Raw genomic sequence first — 20,554 nt, 5'->3', positions numbered from 1 at the left:
TTCATTTATTGGCAAGATTATGTGAGGCTGTACTCCGCAATGGGAAAGGACTGGACTGCACATTGCAGACAGCATCCCCAGTCCTCCTGATCCCGACAGCCGGACTGTTTCTATGTTTACTTTCCACTGCTTTAATTTCCAGTAGGCTTTTTTTTATTATAGATAAATTTCTGATCTGTCACTGTCCATCCTGTGGAGCTGGTGTCCCCCCACGGGCAGATGCCGTATCCTGCACAGGACCGCGGGCAGCAGCCTGGCACACGCAGACCCCATCCCACGAGGTGGGAGTGGGCCGGGGGCTGGCAGCAGCTGCCTGGTGTCTGTCTGTGGCCCGTGGACAGCGCGTCCCCTCCTGGGGCCTTACAGTGAGACCCCGGGGTAAGGGGTGCCAGGAGCTCTGGCAACAGCAGCTGGAGCACATCACCACCACATCTTCTCTCCCGCTGGCTTTTGTTCCTGGGTTTTCTACACCACCACTGGAGAGCAGCCCTGGGGTGACAGCGCTCAGCAGTGCTTGGCAGGAGCAGGCACTCAGCCCAGGGCCCTGGCAGGGGGCTGCAGGGCAGGGACAGCACGGAAGGCAGCGGAGGAACGGAGCGGGGACACCTGCTTGTCCCCACACACCGGGAGGGACTGGGGCCGCAGACAGCTTGTGGAGGTGCACAAGGAGCAAACTGCAGAGCTCACAGAACAAACTCTCCAAATCAGTGAGGGAGGAAAACATTTACTAATATCAAAGTAACCAGTACTTAGCTGTTTCTTTGGCTGTTTTCCACACACCAGGCAAACGGCACACATCCACCATCCACCGGCACTGGACATGTGAACAAACTGGGCAGTTATTTCAGATTTCTGTGGAAGTGACCCTGAAATCCCAGAGCTGGAGTAGCAATCAGAAGGCTGGCTTGCAGCACACGTATCCTGCATGGTGCATGTCCACCTGCCCCGATGGAAACATCCCAGAGGAGTGGAGTCCTTGCTGAGCTCGGGCCAGGCCACCCTGTGCTGGATGGACAACCTGGAAGGGCTGCCTGAAGTGCCTCCGTGGCCTAGTGAAGCTTTCAGGAGACTTAAAAGCAAACAAACAAACAAAGACCAAGCACGTTGTTTGAAGTGCCTGTTAAACTCAGTCTTGTTTAATACTGTGTCCTTGACACCCATGGCTAGTGTCTGGGTGCACGCCTCCTCAGTCCTGCATGCCTGGTACGGAGATCTGTGAAGACGACTCTCTCATTAAAGCAAGAGGACAAGCAGGCTTAGAGAGAACGGGCTTTTAGTGCTGGGGTCACTGCTCTGCTGGGGTAGCCTGGGACCCTGCTTACTGACGGCTGAAAGATGCTACAGGAACAGGTCTCCTTGCGGTCCTCCTCGTGCAGTGAGGTCGGGGCGATGCTCCAAGAATACTTTGCAGCCAGGATACAGCCTCCCTCCCTCTCTAAAGCATGGGGAAAGGGCACTCCAGCAATTCCCACTCCTGGAACGGCAAGAGATGGCATTCCCAGGTACAACAGCCACAGTTCCAGTTCCCTGCTGGGCAGCAGTGCGTTCATCAGTAACTCCGTAGTGCTTCGTCACAGCTGAGCAGGACAAGAGCTGTCCCGGTGTCCCTCGGTTGCAGTAAGCACACGACAAGGCAATTCTCTCCTGCCAGCAGCAGAGAGAACAGAAAGGCCTGTGCTAATTTGGGATTACAGCTTGGGGCGTTAGCGAGTGATGTTTGCATCAGATATGGAAGATGAAAATGTAAATCCCCACTGCAGATCTAGTCACATCTGGGCTTTCTGCTTCCCAGGAACCATTCCTCTATGGGCTGCTCGAGGGTTTCATTTTTCTCTGAAAACAAGTTTTTTCTTCATTTATTTTTCTCCCACTGGAAAAACAAAACAAAACAAAACAAAAAAGACACAACTGAAACAGAACAAGATCATGGTAAGTCTGCATACTTCTGTGGGAACAAAGTTTAATCAGAAATTTCCCAAGTAGCTGTCCTTGGTGCAGCACAGGACCGCCAGAGCAACAGCAGCCCACAGGCTGCACAGCCCGGCTGCCTCTTGCTGGGACACCCGGGGCACAGGGTGTGCACAGAGGTGCTGCTGGTCACGGTGTGCGCGGAGGTGCCACTGGTCATGGTGTGCATGGGGGTGCTGCTGGTCACGGTGTGCGCGGAGGTGCCGCTGGTCACACTGCCAGCACCTGGGCTGCCCGCAGCCTCCACCACCGGTGCGCCCTGGGGGTCTGTATCCTTGTCTGTCTCTCTCCACCGGTTCCCACTGCCTCCTTGTCACCTACAGACATGTCCTGAGCTTTCTCAACCTGTTAAGAAAAGCACTTCCCGGTGTTAATCCATTCACCTGCTGTGGTGAGCAGCAGCGGTGGCTGCGAGCTGCTGCCCACTGAGCGCTGCCCGGCCCCCAGCTGGTGGAGCCTGGCTGAGGGCTGCTGCCCGCCGAGGTGGGGACGCTGGCACACGCAGGTGTCAGGAAATGCTGCTAGTGGGCCAGTGTTATCTCTAGCTTCATCAACAGAGACGATTGGCATGATTGTTCAGTAAGTATCCAAATTCTATTTTTCTTTAACAAGTCATTTTTGCTTGTTGATATTCCTCTAATCTCTGAATGTATGGATGAAATGCCATTAAACTATCCAAGCTAAAGCAGTCCCCCACTGCTAGCCCACCAACAGGGCTATTAAAGGCAGAGTGCAGGTGGCAAGCTCTGCTCTTCAGATATTGCAGGGTTTTTTTTTGCAAAATCTGACTCACATCTTCTGCAAATCTGACCACGGTGAAATCTGGATTTCTAACTAACATTGAGCTGACAGGTGGAACTTACCTTGACAATTAATTAAAAGGACATAAAGAGTAATCAGCAAGGGAAAAACAGCTCTGCTATGTGCGTGAAAGCTTGAAATTGGAGCCATTGACTGAGGGTAATAACATGGTATTAATGTGAAATGAAATCCTGAGAGCTGATACGGTCTTTGCAGGAAGAATTTGGAGCTTGTTGGTTTAATAAGGTTTCAGCAGCTGCACAGCCTAATGCAGAATGTCAAAAGGAAGAAACAACCTCTCATTTCTTCTTATAGCCCCATCTCTGAATCATGGTTTCACACTACTTGGCTGTTTCACAGGCTTCCTCCAGGAAAGGCCACTCATCCTCCGTCTGCACAAGGGGTCAGCGGGGTCTGCAGTCAGAGCTGTGGTGATTTCATGGACTGATTCCACCAAACATATTTTTTTTTAAGTAGTTTATTTTGGGCTCATCCTTTTCCAGAATTCAAACCCCAATTACACTGCGCAGTAAGGAAAGGGAAGAGCAATATGTGCTGTTATAAGCCAAGTAGAATCCAGTCTATGTGCAGTGCCAGAAAGATCCCAGGTCATGCTTCATGAAAGAGCATTGAGTCCAATTCCTGATCAAAACTGATGGGTTTTCCTCTTTAAATGTCTATCCGGCATTCTAGTGCACTGGACAAAGCCCTGACCATTCATCCCTAGGGTCTGCGGGGCCGGACCAGCCCCACGCCTCCTGCACACACTCAGCCTGGGTGAGCCCGTGCCCCTGCTGCTTGCCCCGTGCAGCTCCACAGCCCGGCCCAGGTGAGCCCCTCGGACGGGCATCTGGGCTGGTGTCCCATCTGCACAGGGCATCAGCAGCTGCCCCTGGGAGCCGTGGGGATGGGACAGGGCCGCGGTGCTTGGGCAGCACCAGCACCTGCCCTCCACACAGCCAGCCCCACCGGCAATGCTTCCACCGGCTGTTCTTTAGGTGTGCTGGATTCACTGCGTTTTCTGCTAAAGATGTTATCTCTGGAAGCCATGTGGAATTCTTAATGGCAAAGAAAAAAAATAAAACCCTTCATCTTGTTTGAAAAGCAAGCCATGATGGGAAGTCTCGGTGTCATGCAGGACCAGAGTGTGCCAAAGGCGCTGGCGCAGCCACAGGCAGCTGCAGCCCCCGCAGCCCCCAGCTGCAGCCCCTGCAGCTCCCGCCTGCCCCGGGCCCCAGCCCCCCGAGGGCTGCCCTGACTCAGGACCGGCAGCGCGCCCAGGGCTGGTGCTGCAGGAGCACAGGGAGCCCGAACACAGCCGCACCCCCAGGGTCCTGTCTGGAGGAGAGAGACGCGGGTGCAAAGGCAGCGTTTTGGTGGTGCCCAGGGGCAGGAGGGGCTCCCCTCCCCGCTCCCAGCCCTGGGGTGGGCGAGATCCAGGCGGCTCTTCCCGAGGGGACCAGGGGCAAGGCGCAGGCAGTGTCCTGCCCGCACCACAGCACCAGCAGCACTGCGGCACCAGTCCCACACCGCACTCGGGGCCGTGGCCACGGGGCAGCAGCACCCGCACACAGGAGGTGTCACAGCCCCGGGCACTGCCCTCCGAATCAACCCACATGCCAGCTCCATCGTAGTAAAACATTTATTCGTTAAGGTGATATAAGCTACCATGTTTACAGTTTGTGAACTCACCACTGGCAACGTTTAACATGACCGGTACTGCAGCTGTTGCCACCAAATTTTTCATCATTAGTTTTATAAAAACCTCAGACACCAGAAAAAAAGGAATTTAGACTTAATGTGGCAGATGGGAGATGGGGAATCTGTGAACTGGGGAAGGAAGTTTATCCGACGCAGCCAACCTCCACGGCCTCTTGGCTTTGGCCGTGGCTTCAAGTAAGAGTTTTGATGGGAGTGAGCACGGTTCAACACATCAATCTTCACTGCGATGGAATCGTTTTGTTTTCTGCCGAGTAAAAACGTCGGTGGCAACGTTCTCAGGGAGCGGAGGAGGGCAGGTGTCCTTCGAGTCAGCTTCTGTGCAAAGAGACAGAACAGAGACAGTGAGGGGCAAAGCGCAGGGTCGGGCCTTTCGCTCAGCTGCAGCAGGACTGCTGGCTGGCCCCCTGCTGCAAAAGGCAAATGAACAAGCAAACAATGCCCACATAAAGCAACGACCAGGTAAAGATCATTGTTCCAGAATCAGGATTTTCCATTTTCTAGATTGGCTTTTGCCTTCTCCAAGTTGAAGCCCTCTTCTACGGCAAGGATTTCAGCTCCTAGTACAGTTTCAGAAGTGTGCACAGAAGTGAAAACACCAAAAGAAAGCAGTGGGTGGGCACGTGTCCAGCACTGGCCCTTGCAAGGTGTACATGCAAGTGAAAAAGTCACTCTGTGGAAAACGTGCAGGTTTGTAAGTGCTGTCCCTGAGCAACCGCACTGTGCGCTGCAGGGAGCAGGGAGAGCAGGTGGCACAGGGCACCCCGCTCCTCGGGGAGCCACTGCCGCGCGGGGAGGGCTGCGGCCTCGCTGCCTGCCGGCCCGCAGCCTCACTTACCTTTGGGAACACCAGGCTGCGGTACCCTGCAGCCAGCCGGGCACCCTGCTTTCGGCTCACCCTTGGCTTGCTGTGGGTCACAGCTCTCCCAGCTGCGTGAAGCCAAGCGCCGGGGCCTGGGGGGCTCCCTGCCCACTGACCCCATAGGAAGGTTGTGCTGCCCACCACCACCCCACCCAAAGGAGCACAAGGGAGTAGAGGGAAGGTGCCAGAACCCTTCATCTTCCTTCTCATTGTCCTCTCCAAATGAAATTTGCTGTGCAGAAGAGACGGCATGGCTTAAACACAAAATCCCCATTGATGCTGGGAGACCAAAGCTGCTCCGCAGTGGCCCTGTGGCTCCTCGCAGCCACAGAAATGCTGCACCTTGCGGGCTCACCCGGTGTCTCACAGGGCTCCAGCACCAGCAGAAGTCACCCTTAAAAGGCAGCTTCAACATGACAGAGGAAATGGGCCCCCATGGCACAGCCCCGGCCAGCTAGGCAGCTGTGCTGAGCCAGCCTTGAAAGCAGCTGCAGGGCAAAGCCAGGAGTTCAATGAACGAGTGCCCATGAGGCTCCGCATCAGGCTGGGACATGCTGTGACTATTCCCACACTAAAAGCTGCCCCCGGTAGCCCCCACAGGCTCGGGCAGCCCCACCAGCATGCTGCACGTGTAGGAGGGCAGCAGCTCCCAGTGCACTTGCGGTGCTGGGGACCCGCTGCTCTAGCTACAGACGGGGGGAAAAAAGCAGGGAAATGCACCCCCTCCTCTGCTCTCCTGTCTCCAGCATGTGGCCGCCCTCCTGCGGGGCAAGGGGTAGCCCCTCCAGAGGTGCCCCCCAGCACTGACCAGGCTTCCCCTGGGGGACACGCATTGTGGCATCAAGGTAGGCACATGGATTTGCTCCCAATTTCCCATTGATAACAATTGTTACCAATTGTTATTAATTTCTATCAATTGGGAGGTTGATATCAATTTAATAACAACTTCTAACGGCCTGAGGGACACGGCTTGTTCCAGCACAACAAGAGCAGCACAGCTCATCCTGCTTACTTCCACAGAGACAAAGTTTGAAACTCGTGGTCTCTCTGCAGCCAGCAATTTGCCATGTTTGCTTTTTTCTTTTTTAGTTTCTTTCCTTGCAAGCTAAGCTTCCTTCTTGCTAAAGCAGCAGCCTTCACGCCTGGCTCTGTGAATAAATCAATTGTATTAAAAGCTTACTATCAGCAAGATCAGTAGGATTTGCCTTTTCTTGGTCTTGTATTACTGATGCCAGGCTGTACATGCTTTAACCCATTCAGTTTTGGCCCCACTAACCTGCACACTTTTGCTTCACAGACACCTGCGTTGCTGTGAAAGCAAGGCCACAGCCTTCAAAGAGTGTCTCAGAACACGGCACATTTGTTCTTTTCACTGTATGATGTTGACTCCATCCAACATCGAAGCGCATGTGCCTAATGCAGCCACCTCCCCGCAGCCCTCGTGGGACAGTCAGTGCTGCCATCCCCTCTCTGCCCCGGTGCCCAGGGACATGGCAGCGCTGGTGCAGGCGCAGCGGGGAGCACCACGGCCTTGCAGGGGGTGCAGGCTCAGCGGGGTGCTGCGGGCAGGCTGCCTGCCGGGGGCACCGGGAGCACCGCCCCAACGGGGGCCTGGGCACCCCAGGGTGGGAGAGGTGGGAGACACCCCTGGGGCAGTGCTTTCCTTGCACAACACTGTTAGGCTGTAGCTGTTTATCTATAGATTGCTTGTTCTTGTTGTATCTATAGATCTGCTTGTTTCTCTATACAGGGAAAGTTTTCCTGTGTGCAGTAGGAGTATTTTCCTTTAAAATGATGGCGCGCAGCCGGTGCACCACACCTGTGACAAAAGCGCACGCTTGCACGTCTGCACAGAGGAGAGGAGACGCTGCCACAGCCCGCAGCTGCAGAGGCAATCAGCGTTTTGGTGTCATGGTCAGTGCTGAGCTAGAAGGCGTGCAGAAAGACATTTGCAAAAGCAAAGTACTGGAGACATGTTTTCAGTAAGCAGGACCCTATTGATTTTGCTGTGTTTTTGCTTTTTTTTTTTAACCCGAACTTTGACCTACCTTAAAATTACTTACTAAGTTACCATGGGAAAGGCATTGTGCTGTTCTGTTACTGTTGTTATTGTTGCTTTAAGAGAGCAAGAGAACATCACTTGTTACAAGCAGCACCTTAAAAGAACAGGGCAGTAAATTTTCGGGAGATATTGCGAGGTTGACAAATGTTGCCACTCTGCCAGCAGTACTTCTGAGCTTCCAGTTTCTCCCAATTAACACGAGAAGCAACAGTAAGTGATAACAACCGTGACCATTACTTTTGCTTGTTGGATCAATCACTGGGGACAGAACCCACTGCCTCTCCCTGCACAGTGCCTGCTGCGGCTCTGGGTGCTGGTTTTACAGGCGACGCAGGAAGAGCTACGCTGTGCTTTTTGAAGGACACGTGGGCAGTGGGCACAGGGACAGCAGGCTGCAGCAGGACCCACAGCCAGCCGGCCCTGCGGGACTGCCACCCACCAGAGCTTGGCATCGAGCGGCTGGCTCGTGCTGCTCTGCAGGCACGCAGCTGGCTCGCGTTACTCAGGACCGCAACGTGCGAGCACGAGGCAGCAGCCAGCAGACCTCCGGGAACATGCAACCAGCTCTGCTCCGCGGGGAGCACAGCTCCAGCCTCCAGCAGCTCTGCTGGGTGCAGCACCAGCCGCGGGTGTCCTGCTGGGACAGGCGCTGGCGCCACGCTGCACACCAGGCACGGCCACGAGGACGCCGGCAGAGCAGCACGGCAGGAACGGGACCTGCCACCGCCTCCCGCCGTCCCTGCCAGGATCTGCCCAGCCACCACGGGACGTGTCCCTGCAGCCACGTGGCGGCCGCCAGCACCAGTGGCACAGGGCAGGGTGGCAGCCTGCGGCACAGGGCAGGCACGACTCCGCAGCCCTCCACGGGCATCGCCCGCTGGGCCACAAACACCTCCGGCCCCTGCCGGACCTCTGCCTGGCACCCTGCTGGCAGCCGCATCCTCCCCATCCATTGTTATCTACCGCAGGGCTGCACGGCTGCCTGGGAGGAGGCTTCAAGCAAACCAGGACACGTTGCCAGAAATAAAGCCACATTTGCACCCAGAGCTGAGCAGTACCATATATTCACTGTCAAGAACATGTCCAAAACATAAGCAGAAAGCAGCACAGAAAGAAAAGCTAACACAACAAACTTTTTATCCAACAAAGCCCTGCTTCTCCATCCAAACATTATTTGTACCAGACCTCCATAGCAGAACAACCATGCTCTGGAAAAGGGATTACGAGTGCATTTCGAAAGATGTAGGAGGAAGCACGTGCCAGAAATTTTAGTAGGAGTAAAACCTATTTTCAAGAGGCATCATTAAAAGGCAGCCAACCCGCAGGCCGGGTGGTACCTGCAGCAGCACGGTTCTGCCTGCTGCCTGCGGTGCCGCACACACCTTGCACAGCCCCGGGCCAGAGGCGCTCAGCCAGGAGCAGGGCCCGGCACAGCAGAGCCCTGCGAGTCTCAGCAGCACCCCGCCAGCACCCGAGCTCCCAGGGCCTGCCAGTGTGAGCACCAAGCACCCGCAGCAGGGTACTCCTGGCTTGGATTCATTAAATGCACACTTTTGTTTCCGAAGAACTAGAAAATTTTCCAGCACGTCATTGAACAAACATATATAAATGTTATTCTTCTGATCAAGCAATATCTCAGCACTTTTTCTGCCTCTAACTGTTGGCAGCCTCTGGTTGTGCAGAACAGAAAGGACAGAATTTCCTCCTCCACACGGCTTTCTGTGGAATCAAGCCCAAATAAAGTGAAACGTCCTGCTGTACATTTACTGCAGTGGCAGTGGCTCAGTGCATACCCAATGGATACTCGTCTGATGAAGAGAGAAAGCTGCATGAGAAGAAACCTCAGCTTTCCAGGTCTAAGTGTTCCTGCAATATTAGCACAGAATTAAATCAAACACGGTGACATATGGTCCTTCTAAGCTGCTTATACAAATGCACTGTGGACAGAATACTCAGCTTCAGTGTTTAGAAAATCGATTCCTTAGAGTAAAAAATCAAAAATATAAAAATAAAGCCCCCTAAGCCCCCAGAAGCTATTAATATTTTAGCACCTTCACAAAACATTAGACACACGTCCAATTTTAGACAACATATAAAGCATTTTCATTTGATGTTTTTAAAACGCACAATTAAAACAAGTACCTCAGCAGAAAACCTTTAGAGCTGTCTCCTTACCCAAGCACAAAGGGAAGGTACTACCTGCAGAGATTCTGCTCCTCAATGGGGCACGTAAGTACTCATTTTTCCTATACTTGACAATGCCTTCATTTTCAAACTACCATCACTTTGACAAATATATCACTGTCTCTGGTGGTGCACTATTTTACTAGCTAATTTATGTGCATACATCCTCTCTAGAAGAATGTGATCTTCCAGAGAAATTTGGAGGGATGTTTTTAGCTTTTCCAGCAGGAAACGGGTATTCTAATTTTGAGGCTTCGTTTCCTTTCTGGTCTCTGCACTTCCAAAGAAGAAAAAGGGCTTTCTAAAAAAGAAACAGCCTCTTCTTTTCCTGTGCTTTACACCACCCCCACCCAGGATCCACGCTTCCCAGACAGACAGCCAAGGCAGGGAGCGGCACACTGCAGCCAAGACCCTCCGAAGGTTTTGCATGCCCCGGGGCAGAGCTGGGGCACCTCGGCGGCAGGGTCCCAGAGGACTGCGAGGAGAAGCCCCCTTCCACGACAGCCCTGGGGCCGACCTGCTGCATGCATGTGCTGGCTTAGAGCCAGGACATCTTCCAGCATCTGCTTGGGTTGTATTTCCTTCAAGCACAAGCACAGGGGGTATAAAATTTAACTATTGTATCGCTTTAATGGTCACAAAGCCTATATTAAAACCAGTGTTTAGCATCTGAGAATCCACTGGAATTGCTCAGTTAAGCTGTCTTTGATTTAAACACAATGACCTTACAAGTTTAATTAATAGTAATTGTAAATTTTTCTTTAGAATGAGCAGAGCAGCAGCACATTTGTCATCCTCACAACGTGGGTGTTTCAACTGTTACCACTTATTGCCATATGCTTGTCTTTACATCGTGGCCTGATGCAAACTGTAGCACTTAGAGGAAATAGGCCCAGACAGACCAGATTGCCATCACCACCCCTGCCCTCGTCACCCCCTGCCATCCCGAGCTGCCAGTGCTCTCCTTGGAGCTCAACAAATTCAGGTCCCATGCAGCAAACCAAGCTTCGCACGAGCTGGGAGCAATCGGCCAGGTATTGGCCCCGGACACTGCTGCTGAAAGGCCGCAGTTTTCCCGGCTTTGGCACCGATACCCCGGCTCTGGACAGAGGGGGACCCTTGCCCCAGTGCTCCCCTGCCCCACTCCTCCTCCTCCTCCTCCTCCTCCTTCTCCTCCTCCTCCTCCTTCTCCTTGTCTGCGCCGGGCAGGGCTGAGGGTGGGCAGATACCGTGAGGCCGGCTGGGTGTACCGAGTGAGTATTTTATTTTACACAAGATAACAACACAATGTTGTTGTTTCTGTACAGCATCTGCCTAAAAACAAAGGCAACACCATTGTCACGGAAAAGAAATATACAGTCTGACCATTTTAAAAAATATTTTACTGATTGATCCAGAAGTGGTTATTTGTTAGCTTGGAGGAAATTTCATTTCCTTTATAAAAGGCTTTTTCTGTGAAAACTCTCTCTTTTGTTTTCTGCTACTGCAGAACCAGGAAGCCAGTCCTAGAGTAGGGAAGGCACTGGTGCTGTATCATGCTTTTTTCACCCTTTAATATTTTTCTTTTTTTTTCTTTTAATCTCTCAATGTTGCCTTCAGTTTTGATAATAAATAAAACAAAATGGAAACTAAATAAAACCCTGTGTGCACTGGGTGGCTTATAGAGAACCCCGCAAGAACAAGCCATTAATCAGCGAGACAACAGTGGACTTCCAAATCCCATTCCCTAGGAGATGGAGTTTCACACAACGTTTGGTGCTTTGTTTTTCACCTAAATAAAAATTAAATTAAAAAATAAAGATTAAAACAAAAGGCAGGTCACACAGTGCTTTCCAATATCCACTCAGAACTCGAGAAAGTTGCTTTTCCACTCTCCCCGTCAGAGCGGCCTGCCTGGGTCAGCATCCCGTTCACGGAGAGGCTGCGCCTGGAGCACAGTCCGCCCGCGCCCGGGGCGTGCAGGTGGCAGCGGCACTGCAGCAGCTCCCCGCCCAGCGACAGCCTGCGCTTGGCTCTGGACGTGGCGGCTGGCAAAGTGAGAAACTTACTTGGCTTTGATTGTGCTCTTTTGTACGTGGGGGCCCCTTTGTCAGAGTCGGGGGGACGGCTAGCTAGCTGCAGAGCAGTGGAGTTATTTCTGTTAGTGTTTTGGGACTCGATATTCGTCACAGCTTCACTCTGCGGCTCGCTGCCTGGCTTTGGCCCCGGCTTCCGCTTCTGCTTCTGGGGGGCAGAAGCGCTGGAAGTCCACGCGTGAGGCAAAGCGGAGGTAGTGGTGGCGGCGTCCTGGCCAGAGCCGGCCTCCGGTGAGGGGGCGGTGCCGTCACCAGCAGCCTTGCAGCACTGGACGCCCTCCTCGTGCCCGACAGCCTGCTTGGACACGGACTGGGACAGCACCCCGCCGCAGCCCTGCATCTGAGCCCCGTTCGTCTGCGAGTACACGTTGCTGACCTTGGTGGCCTTCTGCTGCCCGTTGTTGTTGCACACCTTGTAGCGGATCATGAGGATGATGATGAACACGAGCACCGAGGCCACGATGATCCCACCAATGATGATAATCATGGTCCCCCCCAGGAACTGGGACTGCATGAAATGGCAGCGCACATAATCCTGCTCGGTGGTGAACTGCGTGCACCCCACGACGCGGGTGGCAGTCAGCGAGGTGATCCCGTCATCGTAGATGGCCAAGACGCACAGGTCGTACACAGTCCCCGCAGCCAGGTTGTTGACCAGGAAGGTTTTGCTCGTGGGAGGTATCATTCTGGGGGACAAGGAGATTGGCGTCAACAGACCCAGAAGACCCGGAGCCACCTCCCACCCCAGCTGCCGGAGCCCCCAGCCATGCTGACCCCACCAGGGCCTCAGTCCTCCCGTCCTGCCCATCCAGCCTCCCCTAGCTGCCTTGGCTCTGGTGCGGCAGCAGGCACCGCCACACTCCCCCTGCACAGCTCTGCTCGGCCGAGCCCATCTTGAGAAAGACCATAGTGAAAACATAGATGAAATTAAGAAAAATAGAGTTTTGAAAGGTGCGACTGTTACAGCCGAGACTCAGAACAAATCCACCCAGGGTGCACAGCACATCCCCGCACTGCTCCTGCACGGGCACTGCCACAGCAGCCTGGGCGCGCTCACAGGAACACATTCACGGGCAGTGTTTTCCCTGTGTTTTCATAAAACTGAGAGAGTTAACATCCACTTAGCTCATCTAACTTCACAATCCTTTTGCTAATCAGATTACTTTAGAGGATTAGAGGTCTGTTTGGATTACCAAAAATAAGAGCACTCAGAGCAATTGCCCTATCTGCGAGCTGAGCACCACAGTACTGCTCCAGCAGGCTCGCACCGCCGGCCGCTGGAGGAGCGGAGAGCACCCAGCCAGGAGGGGCCCTGGGCATGGGCTGGGCTGGCTCTGCCTTACCTGTAAACCAGGGAGTCATCGTAAGTACCATTGTACTGGATCTGGAACATGCGTATTCCAGGTATGTTTCTTTGAAAATTGAATTTCAGCAGAGCAGTAGATGATGTTGCTTCAGCGACGACCACCTTCTTGTCTTGGCTGACTTTAGTATCCCCATTGCTGCTGCTCGCATTAGAGCCTGACTTGGTGGACGTAGAGATATCCGAGGAGCCAGGGTCAGGCTCGTGGATGTGGTTAGTACTGTTCAGCAGGTGAGGGAGTTTAATTATGTGCAGGTCCACTGTCTGTGTGGCTTCCCCAGCTGGGTTGGAAGCAATGCAGGTGAAAGAGCCCGTGTCCTTCACCGTCGTTATGAGGATGTCGAGCGTCCCGTTGTCGTACACCACAGACCTCGTTGCATTAGAAATAAGTTTGCCCTCAGGTGAAATCCAATGAATTGCTGGTTCTGGATCCCCCCGGGCCTTGCACCTCAGCGCTGCCCTTTGGCCCTCCAGCACCCTCAGCTCGTGGGTGTGCCTGGTAATGAGAGGAGGCTCGCACAGGAACTCCTCCTCAGGGATTGACCAGAAGTACCGGCCAGACAAGAGCTGGGGAGAAGCACATGTCTCCAGGTCGTCTTCCCTGGAAAGGCGCCTCAGCCACAGAAGCTCACAGTTGCAATGCAAAGGGTTTCCACCAAAGCTTAACGCAAAAGTAGAGGGGCTGATAATTCCTGAGGTTGCCAATACCTGAGCTCGCTGGAAGAGAGGATCAGGCGGTAGCTTCTGCAGTTTGTTAGACGTGACATCTAACCTGGTCATCTTGTGGAGGTGGGAGAAGGTCCCTTTAGGAATATGGTCAATCATATTGTGGTCTAGACTGAGAGTATGCAAACTAACCATCTTCTCCACGGCATCCCAGGGGATGGTTTCCAGATTGTTGTACGACAAATCCAATTCCTCAAGAGCTAAAACGTCATCAAAAGCTGTGGAAGAAATCAGAGTCAGCTGGTTGTTGTTAAGTATCAAGTGATGAAGATTGGAGAGTCCACTGAACATGTCATTGGTGATTTTAGTCAATCGGTTGCTGTTCAAATGCAAAGCCCGCAAATTGCGCAAGTCAGCAAATGCGTGAGGTGTGATAAAACTTATTGTATTCCTGGACAACGTCAGGTCCACAAGGCTGGTCATATTGGCAAAGTCTTTCCTTTTAATATTTGTAACAAAGTTGTCTGCCAGCCTTAATTCCACGGTCCTCCTGTCAATGTTTGGTGGAACAAATAAGAGCCCTTTCTTGGCACAAAGGGTCGCAAGGTTCGGAGACAAAATCTGACAGACACAGCGCTTTGGGCAGATCTGAGCTCTCACTGCTACGCCAATGAACAGCAGAAACAAAAGCAGTTTTTCCATTGTAGATTAGGTTCACGAGCCTGTAAAGAAGAAAAAATGGCTGTTAATGCTGGCAAGATTAGCAAGTAAGATCATTAAAAAAAATAAAGACAAACCATTTATGGTTAAATCATGAAACTGAGGTTCATATAACCGTCTTTCTTTCTCATCTTAGTACCAGATGTCTTATAATTGTCCATATCCTGACATAGGAGCTTCTGCAATACCTTCCAGAAGAACAACTGAGATTTTTATATGTATGGATACAGACATATATATACGGACATGTACACATTTATATGCAAATGACAAAGCGGTTCGGAAGCAGTTGGTGGCACCACATGTTGCAGCAGTGGTGCCTTGTGAGCCCCTCCTGCTAGAGCTCATCCACAGACTTGCAAAGCAGTCACTGAACTTTCAGAGATGCTCTTGACCTCATGATCTAGAGCCTCTTTGTGATAATTCCATTTGCATATTGGAAAGAAGGAATGTTTCATGTGTGCTTTACATGCTAAGCTAAAATTCTCTGTGGCATCTAAATCATTCAGTAGGTTTATAGCCATTTCTACTGAACATTTAAACTCTTAATGCTATTTTCAGAATAAACCCAGAAGGAGCTAATTTTGTGTCATTCAAAAAAAAACAAATAAACAAAAACGTGAATAAAGCAAGCAAACAAAGATAAAAAGGCAGGAATAAAATAAAATAAAATAAAATAAAATAAAATAAAATAAAATAAAATAAAATAAAATAAAATAAAATAAAATAAAATAAAAACAACCACAAAACAATAGCAATCTTAATAAAAGTGGAACATGGACTAATTTTAGAGTATTGCTGTTTTCCCTGATGCCACAGCAGTGCTGCACTCTTATCCCAGAAACCCTGACAGTTCAATTAGCCTTATCTTTTACATTGCTAGATCCAGTATCCTCACAGAGTATGAAAACAAGGAAGATAAGAACCGTGCCCACACCAATTAAATGAAATCGTCTCTCAGTGACTCTGCTAAAAACTCCACAAGTGCTATGCCACCAGTTTCTGAACACCCCTTTGTCACAGCACACTCACTGCAGTACCCACTGGTGGATGGAGACAGTGGTGTGCCAGGTCTGCCTCCCTGCCAGAAGTGAGGAGCGTGGGCAGAAACACAGCCCTGCTGAACAATACGTATGAGTTTGAGGAGAAAAACTGCTCAGTTTTAAGCAACTGTCTTCAGGAGGACTCCGCAACGGAAATGAAGCAGTCAGATTCCTCTGGGATTGCTAAAACACTTCACATACAGACCAGATTATTCAGACACATCATCATCCTAGAAGTGTACTAACAAAAATAATGTAAAATAAAGTTTCAAAGCTAACCATATGCAGGGCTCTTGAATCTTCACAGATATTTAAAGGTATTTAATATTACAACAATAATTAAATCTCCTGTTGTCTAGTCTATCTATAGTCAATCCATGCTGCCATGCAAACCTAAGCTGCAGCAAGGGTAAGTCAAAATACCAGTCCCTAAAACCTGCCTTTCAACACTATTTTTTTTCTCTTTTGCTAATATTTCTCATGACTACTGACTATAACCAGTAAGTCCTCATTAAGGAAAATAACATCAAATGAAAAAAGAAGTCTTTAACTGTCGTATTTATGTTCAAAAATGGATATGCCACTGAAGGCAGGGCCTATTGCTATGGCAGTGTTGGGAACCGTCCCAGACCCCTGGTGAAATCCCCAAACATATGGCCTCCTGATGAGTGAAGCTGCTCGTGCTCAGCGTGCTGCCAGCTCTGGGCAGCCGGTACTCGCTCCCAGTGCTCCCCACAGCCCCACCGGCACCCCAGGCCTTCCTCCCATGGGGCCTGGCAGGGGGTGGCTCCGAGCAGGGGAGCCCGGCTCCTGGCACCTGCCAGCACGTCCGCTGTGCTGCCACGCACCAGCAAGGCTTGCTGAAGAGAACTGCTATTTATCTGACAACTGGAAAAGGATATAAAAACAAATTTACTTTTTACAGCCAGCTGAGAGTGCAATTTGCTCGCTATACAATCCAACATGGCACCAATTTATATGGGACTCCTCCGGTGGAAACTGGCCGTTCTTGGGCTATAAATGCACCAATTAAATTTGTTTCCCCTTTCCGTTAACCTCACGGGAGGCAGCCTGCTCTTGTCAGAAACTGTAAAACTTTAGGACGAAACCTTTTGCACTCTGTTGGGGATAATTTTTTGCATTAATTGTAGCAGAAAGCAAATCTCCTGAGCAGTGTTTAAATATATTTTGTGGGTTAAATTTTGTACCTCTTGTGTCAGCATTGTACATCGGGGTTGTTCTGCAGATGCAAACAGAACTAAAGGACAGTTCTGACACCGGCCGTGAGCTAAGGAAGTTCTGCAGAAATAACCCACCTTGCACAACACCCCGAGCCCGCTGGGAACCCCCCCCCCCAGAGCCACCTCCCTGAGCAACCACTGCAGTTGCCCACCCGTTCCAGGCAGGATTTTCTCTTTTAGCCTGGATCTGGTGCACACAGATTCAAAATGAACTTCACAGCTTACCATGCTGAGGTCCCCAAACAATCCTGGCTTGGGAACACCATACTCATTTAGATTTGCTAATACAATAGAGCTAATTTAGATTTGTAGCTGTGATTAAAGTAAGGCGCTCAGCGTTTCTCAGATTCAGCCAAGTTCATTTTCAGAGCTACGCAGGATTAAAACAAAGTCAGCAAGGTGCATTTCAGAAAAGCAGAGGGTAAAGCTTCAGATGACAAGTTTGGAAAGACTGTTACAAACAAAACGGCGACATAAGCAAACGCAACCTTAAAGCCTACCCGCAGTGCCCCTGTTCCTGACGCTGCGCAGCCCCCAGCAGAGCTGGTGCCGCAGGCCAGCCCCGCAGGTACCCTGTTCGCCCTCCATAACTGCCAGGTCACTCGCCTCCTGTGCCAGACGGGACCTAACCCTTGGTCTAACCATTTCCACCTCCTGCAACTGCCTTCACAGGCAACTTATCTGAGAGCAAGCACAGCTTCAAGCAGCCTCCCAGTTCCCAGCCTTCTTCTGACCAGCTGAGCCAGTGAAACAGTAACGGGGTGGGTGGGGGGCTCATGGCAGCCCCAGGTTGTGGGACATACACAGGGGAAGGGAGCCCCAGCCCATGGCAGGGCACCCCGGGGCCACCCCTTTGCTGAGCCCAAAGACCCCCTGACCGCAGGAAGCACCGTGTGGGCACAGTCGTGCCATGAGGGCAACGCGTGGCACTGCCAGCCAAACGCTGCTCCCACAGCGTGGAGCACTTGTCCGGGCAGAGGTGCTGTGTGAGCCATGTCCATCCCCTCCCAGCACACAGAGCCTAGAGCCTTCCTCAGCAGCATCCTCTGCAGCAGCCCCCTTGGGGAGCTCCTCACCTCGAAGATGCAGCTGAGACCAGTTTCCTAGCAGATGAAGCTCAAGGGAGGCGAGCACAATGTCCTCAAACAAGGCAGAAAAGTGCAACCCATCTGTGACAAACTTCTCTTCTCAGGGCTGCACGGTCAGACGCGTGCTGCTGCCGCGGAGCGAGGCATCCCCTCTGTGGAAAGGGCTCCTCACCCCGAGGGCGGCTGCGTCTGGCAGCAGGGCTGGCAGAGAGCAGTCTGGGATCGGGAATCCCACTCATCCCCATCCACCAGCACAGGCACAGTGTGCTCAACAACTTGCAGCAGGGCAAAGCAGGCGTCAGCAGCTCCCACGTGCGAAACCTCCCTGTGGAGTGGGACACGGGGCAGCGAGGCTGCAGGCAGCCCAGCACAGCCTGCAAATGCTGCCCTTGGCTGCCACTTGGGGAGGGGAACACCTGACCACAGAAAAGCACTTGTGATTACTTCTTCCTTCATGTGCCCCCAGGCAGGGGCATGGGGTGGGGGCAAGGCCAGAGCCCCCAGGTAGCGTCTGTCCCGTCCCGTCCCATCCCATCCCGTCCCGTCCCGTCCCGTCCCATTCTGTCCCGTCCCGTCCCGTCCCATCCCGTCCCATCCCGTCCCGTCCCGTCCCGTCCCGTCCCATTCTGTCCCATCCCGTCCCGTCCCATCCTGTCCCATCCCATCCTGTCCCATCCCGTCCCGTCCCGTCCCGTCCCGTCCCGTCCCGTCCCGTCCCGTCCCGTCCCATCCTGCCCTGTCCCATGCTGCAGGAGCTCAGCGGAGCACAGCGGCAGAGCAGCCCCCAGGCCCCAGCCCCAGCCTGGGCAGCCAGGCCTGGTGGGGAGCACTCCATGCCCCACACTGCCCTCAAAGCTTGGGTCTGCTCTCCTCCCACAGTCCTGGTAGAAAAGCTCACGCCCCAGAAACGGAGCCGAGCCAGCACCCGCATGGCGGTTCTGAAATCCGATCAGGTCTATTGGCTCTCTTGTGCTGCAGTGCGAGAAACTGCTGTCAGCAAGTGCTGGGGGAGAAAGGAGGAGAGCAGAGAAAAGTGGGTGCATGGCTCTTCTCTGATCGTGGGCAAGCCCCACAAGGGGGTCTGTCTCCACACTGAGATGTCCTAATGAAAACTGTAGGTGCTGTGGGGTCCCTGCTTCTGCCCAGTGCCGAGCTAGTCTTGTCAAATTGTTCCTTATCATTCGCAAGGGTTTTTTTTAGAAGTGTCATGTAAGTTGCAATATAAATGCGAGCAAAGCTTAAAATAAAGCTATGTGTTTGTACAAGTGCTCACAAGTGCTCTAAAATCTGTGTGTCATACAACGATGTACTGACATTTGCAGCTGAAGAATAGCACAGGATATTACAATTAATAGAAACTGCACTTGGCTTTGAATTGCGGGGCCCGTGCTGCAGCCTGCACAGCTCCTCAGCACAGGGAGGGCACCCGGTCCTGCTCGGGCTCACATCAGTCCAGACGTGTTTCACCACCTTGCTGAAAGCCAGCAGAGTGCTTCCTCACAAAGATGCTCTGCATCGCACGCTGTGCCATGCCAGTGACCAAGGATGAGATATTTGGGGAGACGGCCAAACCCACAGGATGTCTGCCCATGCCCCCTGTCCCCCAGCATGCCTTGCCCCTCGCACCGACAGCAGCATGGCACAGCTCATGGCTATTCATCAGCTCTGCAAAGCACTGCCTGATTCTCATGGCTTACTTAAAAACATAAAAAAGAAGAAGAAAAAAAAAAAAGGACCAAAAAGTATGCACCTTGAATGTATGCACTGCTTTAATTTGCTGCAAAAAGGCAGGGACACCCCAGCTCCTCGTGTGATGCTGGGGATTCAAGTAAAAAAGGCTCTCAAGGTTTAGATTAGTTTAATTGAGTAGATTCTTCACTTTGAGTTATTCAACATCTGCAAAAAGTAACCATGAATTGCATGGCTCCGTGGCTCACTGCCATGCAGGCTCTAGAACCGTCTCCCCAGAGCAACATCGCCGCCCTCCCGGTGCACAGGTCCCCTCGGGACTCGCCCCAGCTCGGGCAGGTGCTGGCTGAGACACCAGCAGCCTCCCGGCTCCCAGGGAGCCCAGCTCCAAAGCCAGGCCTTTAAAAGCAGCCCCAAGGGGTGAGCTGTGTGGCAGACACCAGCTGTCCTTGTCACCCACTGCAGATCTCTGCCCTGGCAAACTGACCGGGGAAGTGCCGACGTGATGGGCAACAACGCAGCTTTTCTCGCTGTGCCAGGTCTATCCCACATGGCTTCTGAGCTCTGCACCAGGCCCCATCAAAGCCATGCTCTGAGCACAGACTTCAGCCCTGGGTGCTGTGTAACAGCACGGAGGTGCCCTCACACCATGCTCGGCCAGGCAAGGGAACATGGGCAGACCCCAGCGCCACACGTGGGTGCCAGGACAGGCCCCAGGGGGATGCTGTCACTGCGGCGTCCCAGGGCACCCCAGCACCCGCGGGGTGGGAGGGCTGGAGCCACCCGCACCCAGGGACTGTCACATCTGCCCTGCCCTGCACGGCCAGGGCTCAGGCGCCAGCAGGGTTCAGCAGCAGCTCTGATGCCTGCACCAAGGGCCTGGAGGTGCACGTGCTATGAATGTAAACGACCACCCATTGCTTCTAGTAACCAACTGAGGTCATGCAAACAGCTAATGAATGTGAAATTTCTGCCTGGAGTTGATCCAGGGGACACAGGAATGAAATGGCAGGCACATCAGACTGAAATCGCTTCCTGTTCCCGATGTACGGCTTGCTGACTTTTTTCCCCCG

General features: G+C 52.5%; 1 protein-coding gene across 3 annotated transcripts in view; it reads right to left on the bottom strand.

Moving 5' to 3' along the window:
• Positions 1-4,397: 4,397 nt before the first annotated feature.
• The window catches only part of LRFN5 (leucine rich repeat and fibronectin type III domain containing 5), a 53,942-nt gene continuing 37,785 nt past the window's right edge, over positions 4,398-20,554 (bottom strand). For 2 of the 3 annotated variants that reach the window (XM_068682186.1, XM_068682185.1), the window contains exons 2-3: positions 13,015-14,422; positions 10,789-12,357 (exon numbers count right to left, since the gene is read on the bottom strand). In XM_068682186.1, the coding sequence (XP_068538287.1) occupies positions 11,415-12,357; positions 13,015-14,402 (2,331 nt within the window). In that variant the 5' untranslated portion in view covers positions 14,403-14,422 and the 3' untranslated portion in view covers positions 10,789-11,414. Of the gene's footprint in view, positions 4,807-10,788; positions 12,358-13,014; positions 14,423-20,554 lie in introns of those variants that run through there. The other variant, XM_068682187.1, reaches the window with a different exon arrangement.

Source organism: Anas acuta, chromosome 5, assembly GCF_963932015.1.
Source record: "Anas acuta chromosome 5, bAnaAcu1.1, whole genome shotgun sequence".
NCBI lineage: Eukaryota > Metazoa > Chordata > Aves > Anseriformes > Anatidae > Anas > Anas acuta.
The sequence above is the reverse complement of the archived record's forward strand: the minus strand, read 5'-3'. Positions and strand labels throughout refer to the sequence as shown.